The sequence below is a fragment of the Choloepus didactylus genome, chromosome 22, assembly GCF_015220235.1.
Source record: "Choloepus didactylus isolate mChoDid1 chromosome 22, mChoDid1.pri, whole genome shotgun sequence".
NCBI lineage: Eukaryota > Metazoa > Chordata > Mammalia > Pilosa > Megalonychidae > Choloepus > Choloepus didactylus.
Window position 1 is genome coordinate 32,933,175 of NC_051328.1, and position 27,867 is coordinate 32,961,041.

General features: G+C 40.0%; 1 protein-coding gene across 2 annotated transcripts in view; it reads right to left on the reverse strand.

Moving 5' to 3' along the window:
- The window catches only part of ADAMTS18 (ADAM metallopeptidase with thrombospondin type 1 motif 18), a 156,065-nt gene that overhangs the window by 88,815 nt on the left and 39,383 nt on the right, over positions 1 to 27,867 (reverse strand). For both annotated transcript variants that reach the window (XM_037815927.1, XM_037815926.1), the window contains exons 4-7: positions 4,575 to 4,842; positions 2,116 to 2,309; positions 1,734 to 1,817; positions 34 to 193 (exon numbers count right to left, since the gene is read on the reverse strand). In XM_037815927.1, the coding sequence (XP_037671855.1) occupies positions 34 to 193; positions 1,734 to 1,817; positions 2,116 to 2,309; positions 4,575 to 4,842 (706 nt within the window). The remainder of the gene's footprint in view (positions 1 to 33; positions 194 to 1,733; positions 1,818 to 2,115; positions 2,310 to 4,574; positions 4,843 to 27,867) is intronic.

Consider the following 27,867-nt stretch of genomic DNA (forward strand, 5'->3'; position numbering starts at 1 on the left):
TGGATGTGCATGAAGAATCTGTTCATACCATACCTAGGGTGTCACATGGTTCGTTCTTCCAGGAACAAATATCGATTCCCGTCAGTAAGATGGCGTGGTCATGCCTCTTGCCATTCTTCCCAACGAGGGCAGACTGCCACTGACAAAAACTACTCAGAGACTGTTGTGCATGATGATTGATCAATAATCCTCCCTAGGGGAAACCCACACAAATCAGAGTGTGAATCTGTCACAGAGGCAAGAACATTAAATCATTCTGTGTGTACAGGCAAACACAGAAACATGTTTCTAGGGAGAAAAGTCAGTAGAGGAAAATGTGCTAAATTTGGAGACAATCAGTAAAACATGCTATTTTAGGTCAATGGTCACAATATTCATGTCAACTGCAAAGTTTCAGTAGCTATTTCATGACCGATTATATTTCAACGACAAATGACCTGACATCAGTTAGGAACACCTCCGTTTATCTCGTGCTGATACCAGCTCTATAAAATTGTTATAATTTTTAAAGCATAATAAACTAATGATGATAAAGTTCAATGGCTTCCTCAATAGAGCATGACTTTCAGGAAAGCAGTGACCATAGCTTACGTACCTCTACATCAAAGGGGCCAGCACAGTGCTGGGCACATCATCAGTTTCAATCTACCAACCAACCAACCAATGAATAAAATGAAAGTTCATTTAATGAATGAATGAATAAACAGTGTAAAAGGTGAGTCCAGTCCTACCCTTAAGGGTGAAATAGGTCCTATGCTTAAAAGAATCATTTATCAAAATGTTTGCTTAGAACTATTGACTTTGGTCAAAGAGAGTTTTTAGACAAGATCTTTAATTATCAGTAAATTAGGATGTCCTTGGGGAATGTATAAGTGGTAGGCTAAAGACAAAAGTGTCTCCCAACCAACCACACACTTGCTGTCTTTCTAAAATTCCAAGAATAATTTGACAAGTTGTTAACCTCTCTAAGTCTACACACCTGGACAACTAGATTAAGTTTTGTCTTGTCTCTGACTCCCTGGCTTTGTACCTTTTTTATGGGGGTTATAGATGAGGAAAAGCCTCAGGGGACTTAAAAATAGTCTGTTTGACTAGAGATCCCTACCTCAGGAAAGTACAATTTCAACATCAAAACACTACAAAGAAGTGAGCACTGTGCAATTTACACCGTTATTATATGTTCTGGTGTTAAAGTTTGCCTCATGTAATCAATTCAAGGGCAGTTAAATATTCCTTGCTGATTCCTGGGAGTACCTAAGATGGGTGCTAGGGAAAAAGTTGGTTTACTACAAGAATTTTCTGATGACTTATTTTCAGTATATTTTCAAAATATTCTTTTACTCACAATTACCTAGCATATCCAAATTGTAAAATCCAATATCCTTAAATCTATAATCAAAGACAACTTACCTTTGAAGTCTACATTATATATATTTTTTCTTTATATGATATATTTCTATTTTATGCTTGTATTTATATTATACATGCATATTTAATTATATTTTATATATTCCATGTCTATATATAGCTGCATGTATCTATGAACAATTGTTTTGTGATGTTTTAGTTATTTGTTTACCCAGCCCTATTAGAGTGTACTTTCCTTGAAGGCAGGATCCATATATTTTCAAATTTGAATTTCTAATGACTAGTACAGGGATTGGCACAGAGTACATGTTCAATAAATGTTCCAGAGTGACAGAATGAATTAATAAATGTAGTTTTCCACTTACCGGTTCTTGCTCCAGAAGAATGAGGCTCACCAAAACAATATTTATGTCACTTCCAATAGTCCCATCTTTAAATAGGCTGGAAACCTGTTGGAACAATTAAAATCAAACAAAAAGAAAAGAAAAATAAACAAATCTCAACATTTCCAGAAGTGTGGGAGGTAGAGGTAGGGGTAGGAAAACACTGACACATATTTATAAGTATGTGGGCTTCCATTTCATCCAATACATGTATATAGGAAACCAATTTCCCCCAAAGTTGACTCTCTTTTTCCCATTGAAATCATGTGGCTACATCTGCTGTTGAATTCATGCAAGGAGAATCTATGACTTGTTTGCTTCTGTGGCGAGCCAGAAGGGCTAAAGCCCTGACAGCCTCCATTACCATGTTCATCACTGTGAGAATGTATGTGGTGACGTCGCCCTTGCCGTGCTTGTCCACCATTTTCTTATCTGCTACCACAAGGGTTTCCACATTTAGACCCTTTGGGGCCTTTCCAGCTGATCTTCTGGGCCGCCCTGAGCTCCCGTACTCATCAAACCGTACATAGGTGTCCTTGGTGGGAGGCTTGGGTGCATCTGCAAGGAACACAAGAGCATTTGGGAGGAATGTCAGAACTTCTGGGCGACACAGAACGAGAGAGAAATCTGAAGAAGGGGAGAAGAGACGCTACGTAACCAACTCTTCACTAACGCCATCAATAAGTCACCAGTGCCCCCATAGTACCTACCACATCCATAGCATGTGGTCAAGAAAGGTGGCTGGATGCATGGGTGAGGGAGCTCATTAACTCGAGAATGTTCTAGCAGCAAACAAGCTACAATTCCAGCTGATAGAACGGATCAAGAAATAGCAACTTTGTGGAAGGAGTCTTTAAAAATAGAAAATTACTTTATTTTAGTGCTCAGACACTGAAGAAATAGGCAGTATCCTTTGCATTTGAATTTATAACATTTTCTACATATATATTTTTAATGAAATGTAAGCTCCCGTAAAACACTGCTCATGCCTTCACTTTTAATTCCCACATGCTGTAATATAGTGCATAGTGCAGATAAGTAGTCAATAAGGACTCTTTGGCCGAATACAGACTTAGCTATTGGGAAAACAGCATAGTCATGGGTGATACTAAAATTATATCAAACATTTTTCATAATTGATAAGGCATGGGCACCAACTTAGCTGTAGGACTACTGGCCACGGTCCTTAAGCAGAGACCTTGAAATGCATGTTGGTCAGTCATGACCTGTTTAGTTAATAGATAGTGACAAATCCAACGGTTCATGGGGAAGGAATAGAGGCAGCAGGGAAGGAGGCATTAGGAAAGCTCAGGACAGTAACTATTTGCTAACTGGTATAGAAATATTTCAATTCTTTAACAGCCGGTACTGCCGTAATAGTGAAGTCAGACCATGCACCGAGTGAAATTAAAAGATCAAATCATTTAGAGTCAGTTTTAATTATTTATTTGTTTTGCACATTAAGATAGTTTTTGTTTGTTTGTTTGTTTAGAGCTGGTTTTAAAAAAACTCAGGTTGGCCACTTAACTAGTCCTGTGACCCTGAGTGCCAGTTTTCTCATCCATGAAAAAAGCTGATACCTATTCATAAAGTTGTACTAAGGATCATATATCAAATATTTACTACTACCACTACTAATACATATAGATGCCAGATGAATGTGGTTTGACGACGGCATTTCAACAACAGCACAAATGAAAAACCAATTCAAAATGGTAGAACCATCCTTTTTCATTATTGTTCCCAATTAACATTTCAGTGATGCTCGTTCCTCTTCTGCACGGGTAGAGTCATCATCTGGCCACACTGCCAAACATGGTAGCCACTTGTCACATAAGGCTACTGAGCCCTTAAAATGTGGCTGGTACATCTGAGGAACTGAATTTTTTATTTTATTTAATTTTAATCAATTTAAATTTTAAAACCAGTACTTGATTCAGTTATTGAAGAACTTTTTAAAGTCTGTTTGGAAAACCTTGAGTATGTATCTACTTCTTCAACTGTAAATTTTATGAAACCTAAATACAGATCAAGTATTTCTGATGAAAATTTAGCATCCAAACTGAAGTGTGCTGTATGTATAAAATAAACACAGAATTTTGAGAACTTCATATGAAAAAAGAATATAAAGTGTCTCATTAGGAATTTGCTATATTGATCACATGTTGAGATGATAGTATTTTGTATATATTGGGCTAAATAAAATATATTTTTAAAATTAATTTTATCTAGTTTCTCTCTTTTTTAAAAAACTTTTTTTAACTACGGCTACTAGAAAATTTTAAATTCCACATGGAACTTGCACTATATCTTTACTGGACATTGCTGGTCTAGAAAACCTAGAAGCTTGTGTCTGGGTCACAAACCAAATTCAAAGGTCCCTGGGCTTCATGGCCATCTCCCATTAGCGTCCTTGTTTCATGGGCATCCTCTCCTTCAAGTCCTCAAAAGGAAAACTCAACCACACCTAGGAATTTACCTCTGGTGAAAGATTTCCTTTCACCAGAGGTAAATGGACTAGAAATGTAATTACTTTTCTAAAGGCACAGAAACAAAGATAAGATTGGAACCTGTGGCTAAAAAACAGGAGAAGCTAAAAGAGCAAAAAGAAACCACATCAAAATCTTTTCTAGATTAGCCTAGAAGAACTGATTGCCCAGTTTTCGCCAACAGGCACGACTGCTCATCCTTCTCGAAGACTAAATTGCGGCAGGTGCCCCACAATCCCATTTTAACCTGCAAAGCTGGCATATCCAATGGCACTCAAGAAAATCTGCAGGGGGCCCACATGAGAACAGAACAAGAAAAAGTTCCCTTACATACATTTCTTGCGTCGTCCACAAAAATGCTGCGTTTGCAACCTTCGATGGTGATAATCTCTCTCTTGACTCTGAGATGCAAGAGGAGTGTGACTTGGGGGGTGACGGGAACTGGGGTGGACGTGATACGGCTGCACCTTCGCCTCTGCCGTCCTTTTGTACAGCACATGAGGGTGGTGGCCTGCGGGCGAGCTGTAGTTGTGTTCCTGGGCCAGCCGCTGAGGTAACGGCGAGATGAGGAATTCATTTTTCCGAGTCCTTATCAAACCTGACTAAAAGCCAAACACACACAAAAAGATTATTTTGTGCATCATCCCTTTTCTTATGTGTTGATTTTCAGCAACCATTTATTGAATCCTTTCTGTGTGCAGGCACAAGGCTAGCTGCTCGGCGTGCATCATCTCATTTTATCTGCATCATTAAAGTCACTGCTGTTGTCACCTCTGTTTTCTGGAAGAAGCAGCTGAGGATAAGATAGAAGTGGGCAAGTCAGTATTGGCACCCAGGGTTCTCTATCTCCAGAAGCAGTCTCTTAACCACTGTCTAAGCAGCTCACCTTGGGGTTTGTGACTGGAGGGCTGAACCACGTGACCTCCTGGGTCACTCTGCATCTATGACATGGTAGACACTGTGGGAGGCATTGGACAGAGAGCTATGAATATAGAAACAACCCACCCTCAATGAGCTCATAGTGTATGTGATTAAAAACAAAGGCATTCCATGGTATCTTAAAGATACTTGATTTCATAAGTAAATGAAAGAACTAACCAAGTACTAGGAGAAGGCAGAAAAAGCAGGGAGCAGTTATCTCTTGGTAGAAATTGGGGAAATCCAATGAGCTCTACCATGATGAAGAGACATATTTACTAAATCAAGAAGGAAGGGACCCTGAGACTCTGGTATGCCCATCCAGTCATAACTGAGCTTTCCAGGTTCACGGTACATCACCTGTATCTTTGTACTAGACGTTTCAAACACAATGTGCCCCTTGCCTTTCTTTGAACAAATTTTGATTCTCATTCTTTTTGCATTTTCAGTCTGGAGCTTCCCTGATACTCACACCTGCTACTCAAAGGTTAGTCTGTGGACCTGCAGCTCCAATCTCACCTGGGAACTTGTTAGCAATGCCAAATATCTTGAGGCTCACCCAGACCTGCTGTACCAGAATCTGCATTTTATCAGATCTCCAGGGGATTCGTATGCCCATTGAAGTTTGAGAAGCCCTGATATAAGCCAGCAGTTCTTAAACTTTGCTAAATATTAGAATCACCTGGCAATCTTTAAAGAAAAAAAAATAAACCCAGACAGAATCCCATATCAATAAAATTAGAATCTCTACAGATGTGACTGGGGCATCAGAATATTTTCCTATTTTTTAACGCTCCCCATCCACCCCCCACCCCCACCCCCAGGTAACTATTCCAATATACAGACAAGTTTGTGAACCAGGGCTCTAGGCTTCACCTACTTCATGTGCAAAATGGAGATAATTCTTGACTACCTCACAAGGTGATATAAAATAAGGTAACAATTGTAGAAGCCCTTTATACACTTTGAATTTCTGCTCAATTGACATTGATGAATGATTGAATCGGCAAATGCATATTGTGTGTCACCTGGATGCTAGGTACTCAGCAAAGTGCTGGGCATGCAACTGCGCAGGGGATACACAGACAGAGCATGTGATCTACCGGGAAGATGCACCTATGTAAATATACAAGTATGGTACGGCATTATAAGTGGGGTTTTGGGGTAAGGGAAAGGGACCACAGGAATACAGAGGAGTTGGTCCCTAACCCAATCTGTGGGGTTGTAGTGGATTGATGGTGTCACAGGGACCGTATTCAGGCCCTATTTTGGCCTATATCCAGGTTCAGCTTCCTATTCCTAAAAGAAGACCAGAAAATGTGGTTTGGTCCTGATGTTCCTTCCATTTCAGACGTCTGCTGAATTCCAAGAGACTCCCTTATTGACCTTAGCACTGACATGATGTCAAACGTCTGCAGACAAAGACAAATGCTTTCTTTCCTTCCGCAAACACACACTGAACACTTAGCTTGTTGAATATATGAATTAGAGAATCTCAGAGTGGAGGAGATTCTGAAGGCATGCCAATACTCCCTTGCTTTGCAGTGGGGAAAAAATAGAGCTGAAAGGTGATGTGTTCAGGATCATAAAAAACATGAACTCTTTCTGTATTTCAGGTGTGAAACCAAGAACACTGCATGCAACACCTTATTTAAACCTCACAACTTCTTTATGAGGAAAATCCCATTATGATGCAGAGATAAAAGTCGAGTCCTGCCTTCCTTGACTGGCCCTCTCATGGGTGACCTCTCCTCTTCCAAGCTCCCTGCAGACAAAGGACACCATTTAACGTCCTCAACAGACAGAATGAACAGTTAAAGGTGTGGGGGTGGGGGGAAGGGAGAGAATTATCCCTTAAAGCCCTCCAGCCTTACTAACTTCCTTACTTTGTTCAACTAATATCAAAGCTTAAGCCACTGAAGTGCCTTAACTGGACTAACCGGTTTGCAAACTTTCTGTTTTCCCCCCATTTCATGAAAACTGTAGGCAACTCAAATGCATAGTGAAAACTTCCACACTGAGAAAGCAATAAAAAAGTGTCAATCTACATAGGGACAGATGCATTGGAATCACATAGCTCCCATCTTTCAGTTCAAAGTGATAAGCACAAAAAATCTAGAATAAGTCTGTTTTTTTGGAAGAAAAAAAAAACACAAGGATTTTACAGTGCTAGATGTTAAAGAAAAAAAAAATGCTTTCAAGGTTTGTTTTGGTTTGATGGAAAGCATTGGAAATAAATAAATTTCATAGTCTGAAAATACAAACCCAGTGCATTCAAAAGTAGCCATCTGTTTATTATTTGTAGAGTGTGCGAAACATTTTGAGTTACTGAACACATGCGATGTCCTGACTACATAGTGGTGAGCAAGACAGAGCTGTGGTTTCACATGGCTTCCAGTCAAATGGGGGAAGCAGGGATTAAATGAGTGAATATCACAAATGGGTATAAATATTCCTTTGTGCAATGTATGAAGAAAAAGAACAGTGTTCTGGGATAGAAAAGTAATGGAAAGGGTGAGGGGAGTGAGGAAAGCTCATTTCAGAGTGGGATGTCAAGGAATGTTTTCTGGGGATGGGCATTTTCACTGATGCCAGAGGCCCCTTCCAGGTTCACACAGGAGAAGCATGGATGGAACAACGAAACTGACAACTCAGACCTAAGAGGGAAAAGGCTGGGAGAGGCGGTGGGGAAGGAAGCGAACCCAGTGGCCTGTTAAGAAGTGGGTGAAGTGTGAGGACAGCCTTAGGCTTCGCCTAGGGTAGAGAAGGACAGAGAAGGCCCCAAGTCCCCCAGGTGTGGGTGCGATAAGCTGAATGAGGGTAGGAGCCGGACTGACCCCCTACCGGATGCTGGGCTGAAGGATCAGCTCAAAAGAATTCTTCCCACTTTAAGAGGGTTCCCTCCCCCAACCTTTACCAATTTTAAAGACATAGAAAGAGCCACATAATTTAGCTACTAATCAAAGTTAAATGAATGTCAACAAAGAGAAAATATTCTATTCGGATCATAGTTTTCATTTCACGGTTTAGCAAAGGACATAAATATGAGAATATTTGTTTTACTTGCTTCGGTTGTTTGTTTCCTATTTTAGATTACAATGGCCATAATAATTCTCAAAAGACCCACCCCAGGTATAAATCACACTTCATGAAATTTGCCTCATTTTACCTTTTAAACCCCTTCTCTAAAGGTCTAATTTTTATTCTCTTAAGGACTTTAGATTTAGCAGAAAAATGGAGACTGGAGATTCCAGAAATATTTGACGAATTAAGCAGTAGTATGTGTGCACAATTCATCTTAAAAGGTTCAGTGTGCAACTTCCATTTGTACAATGCAAGCATAAGATGTTCCAGGGTACCTTTCCCCCACGGGACCTTCAAACAACTAGCAAAAACTGACAGAGCCATCTTCTTCGAAACTCCAGAAAACAGTAACCAGGTGAGGGCCAAGGGAGAAGATGTGGCTTTAAAAATGGTGGGAGAAGCTCAAGGCACCCTGCTGGCCTCTCCCCCAGCCCACCCTGGTATGGTGGAGAGCTGGCCTGTATTCCCAAATGGTCTCCGGTTCTGGTTGAGATGGAGCAGAGTAACCTCTATGTACATACTGGGGTGCCTGCACACCCTTTACGATCTATCAGGAAGCGGACTGAAAGACTACACCAGGAAACTCACCTTGGGCTTGTCCTGCAGGCAGAAGCAGCTTGCAGAAAGCTAAAGCAGTGTAAGAAACAATTAAGTCAAAGTGGCTAGGACAAAGAATTACCTGCTTTAAGCCATATGATAGAGCAACCCGGAGAGGAGGAAAGTCTATTTTCTAAGGAGTAGAGGAGGCATTCAAATTCCTGCAAATGGAGGAATTCCTAAGGCCAGGGACAAGCACAACTAAAGACAGGACAGAGAGAGGACACTGCACTTCACGTTCACCTTAGACCCATCTTCTTGAGAGGAAGGCTAAACTCTGGTGGAGAGCACTGGCCAACACAAAGCCAATTTGCAAAAACTGTGAGAAGTGTTTTTGTGTTGGTTGGCTGCTTTTGTTAGCTCATGCCACTCAAGGAAATCTCTGTCATATCTCTAGCTAGATGCAAATTTAAGGAACAGACAGCTCATGGACTAAATCCCAGAGTTAGAACTTTAAAATATTAAAATACAGATTACAAGACAAACAAAGAAACAGTAAATGATGGACCATCCACAGGAACAAGATAAAAATCCAGAAACCATCAAGGAAGAAGATCAGGCCAGACTGTGGATACAGGGCAAAGGCTTTAAAAAAAAAAAAAAAAATCCTCATTATGCTCAAGGAGATAAAGGTAAACACAGAGAAAGAACAAAAGGATATCAGGAAAACAATGAATGAACAATGCAAGAATCTCAATAAAGAGAAGAAATTTTAAAAAAAACAAACAGAAATACTAGACTTGAAGACATCAATAAATGAAATGAAAAATTCCCTTGAGGGTTTCAACAACAGCAGATTGGTGCTACATAAGAATAAGTGAACTCAAAGACAAGACAATTGGAATGTTTCAGGCTGAGGAGCAGAAAGAAAAAGAATAAAAAAGAACAGAGCCTAAGAGAACTGTGGGACATCATGAAGTGTGCCAATATACACATTATAGGAGTCCCAGATAAAGAAACAGAGAAAGGAGCAGAAGGATAATTCAAAGAAACTATAGCAAAAACTTCCCAAATTCAACAAAAAAAAATACATGAATATGCACATTCAAGAACCCCAATGAACCCCCACACAGAATAAACTCAAAGAGAAACATGTCCAGATACATAGTAGCCAAAGTGTTGAATGCCAAGGACAAGAAGAGTGTTCTGAAAGCTGCAAGAGAAAAGCAACACATCATGTGCAAGAGAGTCCCAATAAGATTAAATGCTGATTTTGAATCAGAAACCATGAAGGAAAGAAGGCAGTGGAACAAAATATTTACAGTGCTGGAAAAAAACTGCCAAACAAGAAATTTTTATTGGGTAAGGCTTTCTTTCAAAAATGAGGGAGAGATCAAGCCTTTCCCAGATAAACAAAAGGTGAAGGAGTTCATCACCACTAGACCTGCCCTACAAGCAAGGCTAAAGGAAGTTCTTGAGACTGAAGGGAAAGGACATCAGACAGTGGATTGAAGTAGCATAAAGAAATAGAGACCGCGGGTAAGGGTAACCAATGGATAATTATAAATGCCAGTACTATTGTATTGTGTTTTTGTTTGTTTGTTTGTTTGTTTTGGTATATAACACCATTTTTTACTTCTTATAGGTTTTAAAATGCAAATGCATAAAAAGTAATGATAAGTCTATGGCTTTGGACATACAACGTATAAAGACAATCTGTAACAAGTACAACAAAAAAGTGGGGAGATGGAGAGGTACAGGAACAGGGTATATGCAGTTACCAGGAGACTCAAAATGGTACAATACAAAAAAATTAAATAAATATGAAAGCAGGCATTAATGGAAGAACTGAGGTAAAAATAAATAAATAAATAAATAAATAAATAAATAAAAGTATAGGATTTACAAGACCAAATAGCAAAATGGCAGAAGAAAGTTCTGGAATATCAGTAGCTAATTTAATGTAGGTGGATTAAACCCTCCAGTCAAAAGGCAGAGATTGGCAGAACAGATTAAAGAGTATGGCCCAACTATATGCTGTATATAAGAGATTCACCTTAAATCCAAAGAGAAGTAGGTTGACAGTGAAAGGATGGAAAGTATATATATACTATGATAATAGTAACAAAAGAGAGCCAGGGTAGCTATACTAGTATCAGATAAAATAGACCATAAGGCAAAAACTGTTACAAGGGATAAGGTCACTATATACTGATAAAGAGGTCTATTCAACCAGAAGACATAACTTTTATAAATATATATGCACCTAACAGCAGAGCCCCTAAATGCATGAAGCAACTATTGACAGATTTGAAGGGAGAAATAGATGGTTCTACATTAAGAGTAGGAGACTTCAATACACAACTTTTAATAATGGATAGAACATCTAGACAGATGAATAAGGAAATAGAAGACTTGAACAATACTATAAACCAAGTAGACCTAACAGACTATGTTGGCTTGGAGCTATATACCCCAGAAAAACATGTTCTTAAACTTAATTCGTTCCTGTAGGTATGAACCCTTGTAAATAGGACCTTTTGATGATGTTACTTCAGTCAAAGTATGGCCCAATTGAATTGGGACAGGTCTTAATCCTATTACTGGAGTCCTTTATAAGCAGTATAAAGTTCATATACACAGAAAGAAATCCACAGGAAGAAAAGAGGAGACAATGAAACCCAGAGAAGCCAGGAGAGGCCATCATGCCATGTTCACTGCCATATGACAGAAAAGTCAAGGACCAAGGATTGCTGGCAGCCAGTGCCAGAAAACCACAGTCTTCTGGAAGAAAGCATCACCTTGATGATGCCTTAATTTTGGACTTCTCCTAGCCTCAAAACCATGAGCTAATAAATTCTTATTGTGTTAGCCAACCCATTGAATGGTATTTGTTGTAGCAGCCAGGAAGCTATAACACAGACATAAATAAAATACTTCACCCAACAGCAACAGAATAAACATTTTTCTTGAGTGACATGGATCATTCCTCAGTATAGACCATATATTAGGTCACAAATCAAGTCTCAATAAATTAAAAAATATTGAAATCATACAATGTATCTTCTCTGACCACAATGAAATGAAGCTAGAAGTTGATAACAGAAGGAGAACTGGAAAATTCACCAATATGTGGAAATTAAACAATGCACTATTAAACAACCAACGGGTCAAAGAAGAAATCACAATAGAAATTAGGGGATATCTACAGGCAGATGAAAATGAAAACACAACATACCAAAACTTATGAGATGCAGCAAAGGTAGTGCTGAGAGGAAAATTGAAAGTTCTAAATGCTTACATTAAAAAAGAAGAAAGATCTCAAATCAGAGACCTAACCTCACAACTGAAGGATCTAAAACAAGAAGAGCAAAGTAAACCCAAAGCGAGCAGAAGAACAGAAGGAAGGAAACTATAAAAAAGCAGAAATAACTGAAATAGAAAATTTTTAAAACAGCATATCAAAGAAACGAAAAGTCTGATCTTTGAAAAGATCAATAATATCAATAAAACGTTAGCTCTACTGACAACGAAAAGAGAGAGAACACACAAATCACCAAAATCAGAAATGAAACAGGAAACATCACTACCAACCCCACAGAAATAAAAAGTATAAGAGGATGTTATGAACAACTGTTCACCCACAAATTTAGATTACCTAGATGAAACAGAAATATTTCTAGAAACACATAAACTACTTACACTGCCTCAGGAAGAAACAGAAGATCTCAGTAGACCAATAACAAGTAAAGAAATTTAATCAATAATCAAAAACCTCCCAGCGAAGAAAAATCCCAGACCAGAAGGTTCACTGGTGAATTTTACCAAATATTTCAAATATAATTAATACCAATATTGATCAAACTCTTCCAAAAAATTGAAGAGGAGGGAACACTCCCTAAATCACTCTGGGGCCAACATCACTCTGACACTAAAGCCAGATAAAGATACCACAAGAAAAGAAAATTACAGACCAACATTCCTCATGAATTTAGATACAAAAATCATCAACAAAATACTGCCTAGCCTCAAGCACTCTGAAATTCAGTATTTTTTTTCCATATGTGAAATGGGAATAGACTTAGTCCTAACTAAGGATTTTGCAATGATTTAATAAGTTACTATTTTTCAGGCACTATGCTGAGTGGCGAAATGCTCAATAAATGTTATCATCAAAAAATAGAGCCAGTTGCATACCTCACAATTTCATTCCTTCTTGCAGTCACTCAATATTCTATTGTATGCATACACCACAGTTCACCATTACGTTCATCAGTTGATGAACCCTTAGGCTACCTCCATCCATTGCAAATCATGAACACTGCTGCCATAAACACGAGCATGCAAATGTCCATTCATATCCCTGCTCTCAGCTTTTCCAAGTATATACCCAATAATGAGGTTCCAGGATCTTATGGCAATGCCATACTTAGCTTCTTGTGGAAGCACCACACTGCCCTCCAGATGGGCTATACCATTCTACTTCCCCATCAACAGTGAATAGGTACATCCCTAACTCTACATTTTCTCCATCACTTATATCCCTCTGCTTATTTTTTCCCCTGCAATTTTATAGAAATATATTCACATACCAAACAATCATCCACAATGTACAATCAATAGTTCACAGCATCATCATACAGGCTGTGCATTCACCAGCACAATCAGCCCTTGAACATATTCATTACTCCAAAATAATTAAGAATAATAAAAAGGATAAAAGAAAAAATAAAAATAAAGTAAAATAAAATACAATAAAAAGGTCAGACAACACCACCACCACCAAGAATCCCATACCCCTCCCTTATATCCCCCTCTTGCAGACATTTAGCTTTGGTATATTGCCTTTGTTACAATTAATGGAAGCATATTACAATGTTACTATTAACTGTAGAATCTAGTTTGCATTGACTATGTTTTCTCCAAGACCATCCCATTTTCAACACCTTGCAATTAGGTGAATGGATCCTGAGGACAGAATTTTGAGTGAAATAAGCCAGAAATGAAAAGACAAACATTATAACGCCTCACTAATACAAATTGTAATGTGCAAATTCGGAATTGAATCTTAGAGCACAGGTTTCAGGGGAAGACTTCAGGGGAAGACTTATTGTAAGCTCCTACAGCAGTCACATCAATTCTTGAGTAGTAATGGTTATCTCGAAATTCTGACATGCTGAGCTCTTTGTGTATAACCTGGTTGGTCCCTCAAACCTCGAATATCTGTGTAACACCTGAGAGTCAGAGCTAGAGTTCGGCAGCTATGCATTTCAGTATTACCCAATATTGCAACTGTTAAAATGCTGAAAAAGAGTTCAGACTTCAGTTAGAGATAAGAATGAAGCAGCAGGTTAGGACTAAGGCAAATCAGACTAAAAGTTAAAGGACGATATTGACTATGTCCCCCCCAGAGAACCTCTTTATTGCTCAGATGTGGCCCTCTCTCATTCTCTAAGCTCACTAGGCAGGTGAACTCACTGCCCTCCCCACTAGGTGGGACATGACTCCCGGGGGTGTAAATCTCCCTGGCAACGCACCATATGACTCTTGGGAATGAGCTGGACCCAGCATTGTGGGATTGACAATGCCTTCTTGACCAAAATAGGGAAGAGAAATGAAACAAAATAAAGTTTCAGTGGTTCAGAGATTTCAAATAGAGTTGAGAGGTCATTCTGGAGGTTATTCTTACGCATAACAGAGCTATTCCTTTTTAGTTTTTGTGTATTAGAATAACTAGAAGGAAATGCCTGAAACTGTTGAAAAGCAACCAGTAGCCTTGATTTTTGAAGACAACTGTATAACTATGTAGCATATACGGTGTGATGGTGTGACTGAAAACCCTGTGGCTCAAACTCTCATTATCCAGTATATGGACAGATGGGTAGAAAAATGGGAACAAAAATTAAATGAATAATAGTGGGGATGGGGGGATGGGATGTTTTGGGTGTTCTGTACTTGTATTTTTATCTTTATTTTTTAGAGTAATGAAAATGCTCAAAAATTGATTTTGGTGATAAATGCACAATTGTATGATGGTACTGTGAACAACTGATTGTACACTGTGGATGACTGTAGGGTATGTGAATGTATCTCAATAAGACTGAATTAAAAAAAAAAGAAAAACTATAGTACAAGGCTCTTGAACAGAAAAAAAAAAAAAAAAAAGAGCCAAGGTGACTTTTAAAAAAATTAGGGACTTGAGAGCATATAAAAATTGCTCACCAGGTACTTACTGAGAGCAAGCAAAACTGTTGCATCACTGATCATGATCAAAAGACAAAATCTGATGCCCCAAGAGTAGACAAACACTGATATACTCAGTTCTCGCTAACATACATAGTTTTAAGAAATTCAAAATAGAATTTTTTTGTCATTTGAAGTGTATTGGCAACACATGAAGAGACGGCTTAATAGACAACTTGGATGGGCTCTCAAACATGGACATTTACTTTGAAAAGTGATGTATATTCAGGATTCCTTGTTAATGTCAAAGCATAAAATTTCTCTTACACTTTTGGAGAAGAAACAAAATACATATTTCTACAAAGATCTGGCATTTTCCATCCATTCATTAATATCAATATTACCATCAATGGGACTCACAAGAAGAATATGACTTAGAAGGGGATTTATGTTTTCCAGATTCATATATACATTAATATTCCTTCAAAACAAAGTCAGGCATAACTAATCCCAAATTAATCAGCTATTGGCAAAGTCCCAAAGTTGCTCACAGCCTGGTGAAAGAGAGGGGGCATGGAACTAAAAAGAAACATGAAGTGTTTTCAGTTCTGTAGAGATTGGCTGCTCCTCTCATCCTTTGAAATTTCCCAACTTCTCTGATACTGTGTTCCCTGATCCCTAAAATGGGAATGATAAGAGCAGCTTCCTTTGAGGATAAAATGAATTAATCCATTTAAAGGGCCAAGAACAGTGCTTAGCACAGAGAAAACACTCAATACATGTATATTATTATTATAATCTATATATATTATCATTTGAGGAATCAAAGCAGAGTCTTTTGCTAATGTATTATCTATGCTATAATTTTCCTTATATTGCACCAGAAATTCTGGAAGTGTTATGTGTGTTCCTTCTGTTTACCAAGAAAGACACTGACAGGACCAAATAAGGCTTCAAGACCTGAAAAGAGATATTAATGCAATTCTTGCAAATGTAACTGAAGATATTTAAGGACAGAGGAGAAGGCATGAATTCTTCTACCTTGGAGAGTTGCATAACCCAAGGATTTCAGGTCTTGGTTTTGATTTGTTTTTGTCTGTTTTGGTGAAGGATCGGAAAGAGAGGGGGCGGGTAGAACAGAAATCATTAAATGACATGAGTGGCTACTCCTCTTATCTGCCCCTGCTTGGGCCCCTGACTTCACTTCCATAGTGTTCACAGGCTCCAATGCTTAAATCCAGCCTTAATCCATTCTTAAGACTCAATCTCCTATCCTCTCTCCCCAAAATGAAAAAGAAGCAGCATGGGTCTTCAGTTTGGCTGGCATCATAGGGAAGAGGATGGTTTTAATCAGCCTCAAAGAATAAGGAGATGGTTGCTCCTGGGAGAGACAAAGGGATATGGGCTTTCTGGAGAAGACGGCAGAAGGGACCACAAACATGGGCTAGAGCTCTCAAGCTACCTGCTGGCCACCTGTTTAGATGGGACAGGTAAAAGCCCACCCTCCCAGTGAACACCTGAGCAGATCACTCCACAGTCACTCCACAGAAGCTCACTTAGTACCTTCAGCCGCATCACCGGACAAAGCTGATTATCGGCGACTCCTGACCTCAGCTGGGCAGGTAGAGTCCCCAAGAGCTCAGTCTCTATGTCAGTGAGTCATGCTGATGAAGAAGGGCTAAAAAAAATGTCCAATAGCCTGCTGCAACAGTCTTTAGAAATGACCTGGCTTTCTTTTCTTCCCTATCCTGGGATGTTCAGCTGTTTCTCCAAATACTCCAGTAGGCTCAAAACGAATTATCCTTTTCTTTTGTTTATACTAGCCAAATTTGGCTCTGGTGCTTGCAACTAAAACAATATTAACTAATACGGGTTTGGCCATAGGAAATGGTTTATGCTACTGACACAAAGATGAATAGATTCTTTTTTCCTTAAGCACTTAAACTATAACTGTCTGTACTGGTATAAAATATGCCATTTTAGCAGCTCTTAATAGATATTAATAACATATTGCTGAAACCTATTTATTTAGCTTATTAACAGCCTTTATTATCTGAAATAAACACTTAATGAGTTCAACAGCCCAGAATACAATGGTTCCCAACTCAACACTGGCTTGGGAGGTAAAAGCAGATTCTGTCCAACTTATGCCCTGTATCCATTCTAAAAAAACTCTTTAATTTGTCTAAACAATGTATTAATACAAAAATGAGTAACACATTTACAATATAGTAGAAATTTTAGTATTTCAAAAATGAAATATGTAAATGTTCATAAATGCATACAGTTTTTATAAGCAGCCAAAACCTACGTTTGAACATTTATAAACTAATCCAAGTGGTCTAATCATGATCAACAGACATTGGAGAGTCTCTATCCTTCTCCCTCTCCCCACCTGCCTTTACTGCCTCACCTAGAGGAACAGGTCAGTGTTTCCCGTGTACAAGCATTTATTTGCAAAATCTCAACTGACTCTCACGACAGTCCCATTTGATAAGCACTTTTATTACCCTCTGTATTTCAAGGCTGTCTGACTAGACAGCCCTCCCTTCTTCTTAAATACAAATCCTATTAGGAGACAGGAAAGGTTCTAGAGAGGATGTGACTATTGCAGGAGTCAGGGTGGAGGGGATACCTGGACACAATGGGCTCTTAAAATTAAACTATATGTTTTTCACTGCCAATTCAGACGGATCAGTAAAACACAGAGAGACACACAATCTCTGGTCTTTCTCACAAGTAAAGGCTGAGGCCAAGTGGCATTAAAATCAGTAGGCCATACTTTTGGTATCTCCTCTCAATTTCCACACCAAAAGAGTAGGTTCAATGGTCATTGAGAAAGCCTCTCCATGAAGCCAGAGATAATTGGCTCAATTGTTTTATGATATGTGGCCTTCCTGGTCATGACTAATCAAACTCGGATCTCATCCTCCAATGCTCTTGTCTTCTCTCAAGGCAAGGTTGGAACTATTCTGCTTTGCAATAGCCTCTCCATGTCCTGTATGTCATAGGTATTCCACACTTCTTTGGGAGAGATATACACAGAATAAGAGGAAAAAAAAAAAAAATCTTCCCAGCTCCCCCAGATAGCCAAATATATCCTGACAATCAATAAGACTGACAGATGTCAAAGCTGCATGACCCCTACAAGTCATTTGGTCTTGAAGACTTTCTCAATCAGGGAAGACTTAGGAAGGAGCCATTTGATATTGATCACCCTTGTGCCACATGACCCTCTTCTCTCCAGTCTTTTCTTGACAATTTGATCATTTCAAAGGAAGCTGAAGGATATCATTTGGGAAACATATGACCACCATAATGGCTACTTAATTGTGAGTGACCAAGTAAGATAACTAGCATGGCTGGATTTAACGGGAACCAGATGTTCCATGATCCTCACATGGGACCATGTGACCAGCCTTTCTCCCTGGATCATCCCAGGCTTCAGTGCCATGTCTGATAACAACTATCCTTGCGCTTCATGTGTCAGCATCCTCAGGAAGGGGGTCCCCGAATGTCTGGGGGGAGATGGGCATCGTTCATAGAAATGTAAGTTGGCTTTTCTAATGTGATTTTCAGCACCCAAATCTGCACTCCCAATCTCCAATTTTCCCTTTCTTCAAACAACATCCTATTTAATGTTGCATTATGTGGTTAAGAAGGTTAAAAAATTGCAATATAAAGTGCATCACTTGAGCTCCTAATTCTGTCCTTCCTCATGTCTCCATTTAGTCATTCATAGCCCAGGCTAGAACAAATCAGTGGCCTCCAATTACATCTCCTTGCTGGCAGTCTCTACCCTTTTTTGTTCCAAAGTTAGTTTTCTAAAGCATCACTTTGAACAGGTCATATTCACACTCCACGATTACGAGAAAAATGCCAGACCAAGAAATATGGGTTCTAAGACACTCTGCAGTCCAGTCCAGTCCAGTTCCAGCCCCTGGTTGCCTCTTCCACCCATTTCCTACCTCTCAGCCTTTTTCACTGCACTCCAGCTGTGCTGGCTTCATTGCTGAACAACCAGTTTGAGATGGAAGCCAAACTCTCATCTCAAGACCTCTGCATTTGCTATTTCCTATGCCTAGAATGTTCTTCCCCCAGATAATACATTTCATTTAGGTTTCTGCCCAGTGGTCACCTTGGAAAAGGCATTCTCCAAGCACCTAGCAAAACAAAGCAAACCCGGTCATTCTCCATCTCGGTCAGCTTATTTTTCTATTCAGTCTATATTACCTGATGGTCCATTGGGCAGCCGTCTACACAATGTTGACTGTCTGTTGCTCCTGTAGCTCCATAAGCACTGGGACTTGAGTCAAACTTGTTCAATTTCAGAACCCCAGTTTCTATCTCATTGTCTGGCATATGCTAGGTGCTCCATAAATATTTGTGGATTTAATTAACTACAAATAAGGCCACATGCTCTGTGCTAAGGGAGACATAAAAACAAGCTAGACATCAATGCCTGCATTTGAGGAATACATCTACTACTGGGGACAAGACGTATAACCAAACAATCAGACACATTATGTACCTTCCCGAACTCTTCATTCTGATTTACATGCCCCTCTTCTGGGCTCGCAGACCACCCTGACCTTGCTTTACCACAGCTCTTATTCAAAAGGGTTGTTGCGCTCTCATTTCTTTTATTCTCCTCTCCCCTTGTAATGGCAAAAACCTACAAAGCAGACATACATGTTGTACTTGAAATTGTGCCCTTAGAACCCAGATGACATCAACATGGCACTTAAATCATGTCACATGAATGAGGGAATTCTGTGGAAGTCCAAAGTCAGGGCAGACCACTTCTAAAGATATATTCAAACTCTTGTACCATGAGGAAAAGGTAAAGCCACAAGAAAAGATCTGTGTTTTATGAAATCTCTGACCGGCACACAAATTATAGGGACTCTGCTTCTTGTCGCAATGAAGGATGCACTAATTTGGCACTTTATGTTCTGCCTGGCTTTATCGTGAAATAGGACAAAAATTCAGGTAAGAGTAGAAAATGATATAATACACACTACCTAATATCTAGTTTACCAGCTCTTCTCAGTATGACATCTTTGCTGCAGATTTATTTTTTAAAGAACCTACAGATATTGGTATTCAAGTATTGAACCCTTTGTATCCAAACTCAATATCCAAATCAATTCAGACAAATATTTTGATATAACATTAGTATCCCTTGCTATAAAAACTCTAACTTCTCACTATCTGAGAATCAATAATTGATAGATTACTGGTATCCCTTGCTATTTAAATTATCACTATCCAAATTTATTTGGTTTCTGAGTTACAGATAGTAAGGAATTCATGCAGCTGAGTCTCAACATGTGTTTGCTGAAAATGGTGACTTTTCTAAGAAAGAGCAGTGGATGCAGGTCCTGTAACTCAGCTGGAGCTACGTAAATAGCATCTATCATGTTTGCAAGATAGTGGAGCAATCATTTTTTGAATAAATGATGCCCCTCCATTCCCCAGGCTGTTGCCGGCTAAAGTGCACCATCAGGAAGACATATGTTTTCACTTGTTTCTATACTGGTGATGGGTTATGTCAAGCTCCCCACTCCAGCCTGCTTCCCTTGGAACCGACAGCATTCATTTGTTAAATGGACAGCTGGAGCTGGAAGCCATGCCAGTAACCAGCTGTTAGAAACCTGATGAAGTATGCCAAGCAGCATCAACTATTGCGGCTGCACGGAGGGACTAGATGATTGACCGGACTTCCCAAGGTCCCCTGAGGGTGGTAATGGAGAGCCAGAGACCAACACCATTTTGGAAATGGATGGCTCCATTTGCCTGTTATTTGTATTTTCCTCCTCCCCTTGCCCTCTGCTTTAAGGTAAAACCAAAGAAAATAATCATAGCATTATAGGATGCTAGCAAGTATGTAGTTCATCCCTCTGATTTTACAGAGGAAGAAAATGATCCAGGGAGAACAAAGGAGCCTCCCAGCTAACTAGTAGCAGATAATTTTAACTAGTAGTTTTCTAATCCACTTATTGAAGAGATTTGACTCTCTGATTGAAGGGTACTTTCACACCTGAAATTTCATTCTTTTTCACTTAGGACACCATATACATTACTCACTGTGATAAATATAATTTTTGCAAAAGACAATAAGCACCCTTGAGAACCTGGCACCCACTAGGCAATATGTATTTCAGGATGCATACCTGCAGCTCCCAGTTAGGAGCCTTAGAGCCCATCTTCAACCTGGCTGAACATCAGGCTTCAAGATGTGGACACTTGTATTCACCCAAGCTTCTGGAGTCTGAATCGCTAGGGTTTGAAACCAATTTTCTAGAGTAGAGGCTGCAACGGATGCCCACTGGACCAACCTGGCCCTCATGATGTTTTGTTTAGTCCACTCTGTCAAGGTCTCTCCCCAGCCCCACATAGGAATTTGAACCCAATACTGTAATTTCTTCCGATCTTTCAAGAAAAGGTAGAGACGCTGTTTTGTATGTGCCACCATCAGACACTAGGTAAGGGGTGGCTGCCTTTTAAGGATGTGGCATACTCTCTCCAGTTCCCCACAGCCCCAGCCATCCCCACCTCCCCACGCCCCTCACTACATTACTAGGCTGGTGCCTGTAGAAATTTGACTTTGTGACCGTGCCTTAATTCAACTTTATATTTGATGCATCTCTTATGTAAGTGTCAGATCTTGTGAGCTGAAACATTTTTTCTTTTATATCTGCCTGATTATCTAGCACAATGCTAACCCGAGAGATGTGTCACATGCAAATATAACTATCCAGAAAATAGTATGTGGGTATGTATGAAGGGTATATATTGAGAAGAAGATAAAAGAACTGGGATTTTTAATCTGGGTCAGAATCAAACTCTGACTCCACTTCTTAAGAACGTTACAACCTTGGGTCATTTGCATTATTCCTCTTAGCCTTAGTTTTCTCACCTGTAAAATGAGGCTAATGCAGACTTCTGTCTTCTAAAATTGCTTAGGATTCCTTAAGGTGTTACTTGAAAAGCACATTGCTTGGTGATGGACATTCATTAAGAGATCAATGAATGAACGCCCATAGTGTGAAGCAGATAAACACAGCTTTCTTAGAAGGCTGGAATAGAAGCACAGTTTATTTAACCTTGTGAAGTCTGTGAGTCTGCAAATATTTGGTGCCTTCATGCAGAAACAAACTACAGAAGCCTGCAAATGGGTAAATAAACATTTCTGTTCTGTGAACCATGCTTGCCTTCTGTAACATCCAAATTGCCACTCTAAACAGATGCTGGAGATGGAGGAGGGTGCTCAGGGACAAAAATAGCAAAGGGCTGTTGGCATGAAATTAGGCTAATATCCTCCCTCCAGACCCAGCTTCAGAAAGACATAAATAAGACAGGATGTTCGGCAACATATAACTGAGGAATTAATTAAATGTGTGTGGTGATTTCCAAGTTTTTCCGCATGCTCTCATAGATTCCCTTGGCTCAGCTCACCGTCCTGTAAGTGCTCTCCCTGCTACAGACACGGTGTAGCAGGACGGAAGATGAGAAATGACTTTCTTGCCAAAGTTGGGCTCCTTTCCATGTGACGCTGACAGTTACATATTAGTCTGCCAACGGTCATGGGCCTGTTTACAAAGTTGTTCAAAACGTAAGATGGCCCAGTCCACCCGTGTCCTAGGAGAAACTGTATTCCAATAAACTAAGTATGTCTGGGTTTCCAGGTTGTCAATAAAAACGGCCAACTTGGTTTTGAAAGCAATTTCCAAATGTACTAAAGAGTGTATACTCAAAGGTGGCTCTATCTTAACTCTGGCAGCTCATGCCTGTAGACTGCAATTTAATCTATGTCCCTTTCTTTTCTTTTTAAAGTAAAGCATTTGAGAACAAATTGCTTCCACTGTTGCTTCTCTCCTCTAACAGAGGAGTACAGTCTACATGTCAGTGGCTTACCATGATCACAGTAAGACAAACGGCAGCATGATGTTGAGTTCTTTAACTCGTGCTTAAAAAAGAGTTATCTTCAGTTCTCCAACCAGAGCTAAGATAGCACGTGAACTGAGATTACAGTCAATGTCTTATATTTGTCCATCAGCAACCAGGAACTGCTCTGGTTGAACCGATGACCACTATCTTCATCTAGGTGCCACCTGCTCATCTACGCAGCTTGAGTGAGGAAGACAGCACCTGCTCTTTTGTTCTCACTGGTTTCCCCACTTATCACGTTCCCTTTCCTCATCTCCCCACCCCCGTCCTCTGCTCCCTCTCAGGCAGACAGGCCTTACTGCCTTTCCATAAACTTGCTAAACCTGCTCCTGGTTTAGGACCTTAACCCGACATCAGGAAATGCCCTCTGCAAGGTTGGATTCACCTTCTCAGAAAACTCTTCCCTGACCTTAAGTTGCCACTGCCGGCAAGGTTGTCATTATGCCACAGACTGGAGCCAGGTATCTGGTTTCAAATCCTGGCACCACTGCTCATAAGGATTATGACCTTGGGTGAGTCACTTGACCCTTTGGGCCTCAGTTTCCTCAACACAAAATGAAGACAAGTGAAGGAAATAGGCTTGCTCTGGGCATGCAAGATGATGATATATGCAAAGCACTTAGAACGCTGCCTGCCACATGGGGAGCAACGGCTGGTCTACTTCATTTGCTTGCTTCACTGTCTGAAAGTACCATGTTTCTTGACTGACTGGTTGTTTATCTTCCCTCAGGAGCATGTGAGGAGCAGAGAGTAGGGAGCTCATATATTCTCATCCAGTCTTATATCCCCCGCTTCCTGGCACAGAAGGGAGTGCCTGATGCATAACAGATTCTGAATAAATATTTGTTGACTGAATGAAAAACGTCCAAATGATGCTTTTGTGACAAGATAGCAGCCTTGAATGAGGCTAGCAGCAGCCAACTCTGAAAAGATGCCCTTGGGTAGAGATCCAAGGATGGGATTCAATGATAGATAAAAATAAGGGTATCCCAACCTCTGCATTATCTAGTTCCACAAAATGTGTATAAGATGACAGTCTATAGGAGGGGCTTGGTTTTATTTTGTTTGTTTGTAACTGGATTATGTGGCAGAGGGGGTGGTCTGGAAAACTCCCTCCATGACAGCACGTGAAGGTCAGATTCAATCATTCAACAAATAAGTAATGGACCAGGCACTGGGCTTCAGAAAGGAAGCAGCCTTGGCCCCTGCCCTTGAGGGCTCAGGTTCTGACCAGTGAGCTCAACAGCTAAAAAGACACCATAGCACAGCCCCCGCCTCCAAAGGAGCTTTGGGAGACCACCAAAGGGGCAACCAACAAATTCTTGGAAAGGCTTCTTAGAAGAGGTGACAGCTAAGCTTAGACCTTAACGACACTGGATTAGCCAGGTGAACAAGAACTGAGTGAGGGGGAGGGGAGAACTCCAGGTGAGGGAGCAAAGGTGAAGTAGAGAGAGAGGCTCAGATGCCTGCAGCTATTTGATTTGTCAGGCATAGAATGGATGCCTGCACTGGCATGTGTGTACTACGGGGAGTGCAAGTGGTAGGTTTTGGTGCTTATTTTTTTTTAAGCCCTAAACCTTAAAATATGTCATGTATTCCCATGTAATTCAAAATAAAAATAGCATTAATTTAGTAAAACTTATGGTCAGCAAATATAGGAATAGCCAGAATCTTCCAGCTGAGGGAAAAGAAAATGAAAAAGTTATTTTCATTCAAGCAAAGGACTTTGAGCTATACCCTAAGAAAAATGTCAAGTCCCAGAGATTTTCAAGAGGGAAGTGATTGGCTGCAATGTGGATGACGGATTGGAAGGAAGACAAGAACTGAGGCTACTGTTGGAAATTCAAGAGAGAATGGCAATGGAAGCAAAGCTAGTGATTGTAAGGTTGGACTAAAGGATATAAATTTTTAAAAATTTAACAAGGTAGAATTACAAGGCCTTATTTATTGGGAAAGGGTGGAGAAAAGAATTTAAGGATGGTTCTCAGATCTCCTTTGTAGGCAACTGGGTAGACCAAAGAAGAAAAGAGCCTTTGCTCTCTCTCTTTTTCACCCCCAACTATATAGAATTGCCTAGCCCTGCTGACTCCTGTAACAACTTCTTCAACCTATCAAACCTGCTCTGTTGAAAACAGTAGCCACTAGTCCCATGTGGCTATTTAAATCTACATTTTAATTAATTAAAAGAAACTAAAATAAAAAATCATTTAAAAACTTGGAATGATAGAAACATTTTGGTAATGGATGGTGGTGATGGTTGCGCAACACTGTGAATGTAAATAACAGCACTTAAATATCTATCAGAATGTGGTTCAAGGGGAAATGTTAGGTTGTATATTTGGTAATAGAATAAAAAAATTTTTTAAAATCCATGAAACTGCACTACAGAAACAGTGAATCCTAAGTTAAACAATGGACTATAGTTAATAGTACAATTATAAAAACATGCTTTCATCAATTATAAGCAATGTACCACACCAATGAAAATATTTATAATAGGGTAGTGTACGGGAATCCTGTATTTTTATGCACCATTGTTCTATAAACCCAAAACTTCTTTAATTAAAAAAAAAAAATCAGCTGCTCAGTCTCACTAGCCAAACTTCACATGCTCAGTAGCCACATATGGCTAGTGGCTGCCATACTGGATGGTGTAGAAAGTTCTACTGGACATTGCATCAAACTATCACCAAATATGGCAGTGACATCATCACACACAATACCATCATTCCATCAACTTCATCCAGTAAATTGTCCAGTGATCCCACACATTTAGTTTTTGTTTCCTTTTTTAATCTAAAAGGCATCATGCCACTTCTAAAAATAGAGCTCTTTAACTAACAAGCATGAATTAAATATCACAAACTTGGAAGAGAAGTTTGGCAGGATTAGAAGCCAAGCCGTCATGATCCCTCAGTCTTAGGGAAAGCTAAAAGAGGTCTGCTGCAAACAAGCTGGGGTCTAGTAATGTCAAATGGCATGCAATTATTTTTGGGTGTTCCTGACACAGTGCCAGCAGGTGGGGGGGGGGATGAGTCAATTTAAAATTGAATCGCTCTTCCTTTTAATAAATGCAAGTAACCATGAAGAACCTATACTCTGCTGGGGTTAGAAACAATCACGAGTACAGTATCTTAAAGCAATAGCAAAATCTATAATAACTGCATTTGTTTTCAAGTTGAAGAGGAAGTAAAGGGAATGTCTTCTTCATGCAGGATATGAGGAGGGGGATCTAAGAGTTCATTTCAGATCCACTGATACTTCATTTTCTGAGTTTCCCGAAGAGCCTTACAGAAGGACCCATCCAGTGAGTTGGAGAGAGGGGCCCTGGCTTTGAGAAAATCCAGACTGCTAATAACTAAGAAAAGGTATTCCATTGACTACCTGTATTTACAAACTTCAGTACCCCAAAAACAGTTCCTCCCACGTAAGGGATGCTCAGTCACTGTACATTAAGTAGAACAAAAATGACGAGAATCATTCAGTCCAGTTATTGACCACATACTATGTCCCAGGCACAACCAGCAATGTTATGGGGAAGGAAACAATCAAGGTCAAGTTGTAGCACATCCCTCCTCTGCACACAGCCCTCTGTCAGCCACCACCACCCCCATCCCCATCCTGCTCAGAGTAAAAGCCAAAGTGCTAACTGCCCTACATGGGGTGTCTTGTGATTTCCTGATTTGCAGGATCTGACCCTACTCCTTCTTCCCTGACTTCATTTTCGAATGCTCATCCTTATGTCTGAGCATCAGCCACGCTGGTGTGATTGCTGATCCGACATATGCCAACTACTGTGCTTCTGCAGGGGCCTCTGTACTTCCTGTTTTTTCTACCCAGAACATTCTCCCCCAGGAAAGCTACTTACTCGCACCCTCATTTCCTTCCTGCCCATACGTCACTTTTAGTGAGACTTCCCCTGACCACCCTCCTGTATAAAATTCCCGCCCCAGCCCTCCTCCTCTTCTCTCTCCACCTGCTTCACGTTTATTCATAGCACTTCACCCCCTGAGAGATTATACATGTATTTGCTTATGGTCCGTGTCCTCCCACTCGCATGTCAGCTCCATGAGGGCAGGCACTTCATTTTGTTAACTGCTGTATTCTCAATGCATAGAGCAGGGCCAGTAAATATGTGCTGAGTGAAGAAGGGCTCCGTCTTTACGGAGTTTACACTCTCTATTGCAGATCCCTGTGCAAAAATGTCATTAGATTCAAAAAGTATGTCCTTTTGATAATAATGTGAATGAATTTCAGTTACAATCAAATTTAATTAGGCATTAATTTAAGAAGTACAAATGGCTACTATGAAATCCTTTTCTATGATGATTTGGTGTGTGGGCTGGTAGAGGGAACATTTAGACAGTGTGGAAGGCTCCTAGTATTGAAAGAGTGGTTAAAGACAGCCATTAAAGAAGTAAAAAGACTCAGAATCAGGAAGCAATGGGATAGAAAGGGATAACATGCCGATTTCATGATTTCACCAAAAGTCAGCCACATTTTTCTGGAGAATATTTAAAAAAACTTTAAAATGGAAAGGGCTTGTGGGAGTTCTCTGTATGGAGTTTGTATTATTTTTGCAAAACAGTCCTGCAAGTTTGAAATTATTTGAAAATTAAAAGCTTTAAAAAAAAAGCAAAACCTGAAGTGCTCTCAGTAACTACCTGGCCACTATGGAGGTGAAAATGTACAGAAGAAGGCATGACTTGTGCAAAGTCATAGAATGGCCAAGGTCAACCTAGAACCCAATGTACAGCCCTCCCCATTTGGCTCAGTCTCTACTGTACCATGGGCCTAACATGGGGGCCTCGAAGTAAAAGGCACCTGAGAGTGTGCAGTTCCCCCAAAATGGGGGTGTGCTACCCCCCAAAACCCAGTCAGGGTTCATTCAGTAGGGGCTAGGCTGAGTCACTGAGGGCTGCAAAGGGACGGTCTCCTAAGCCCTGAGCTGG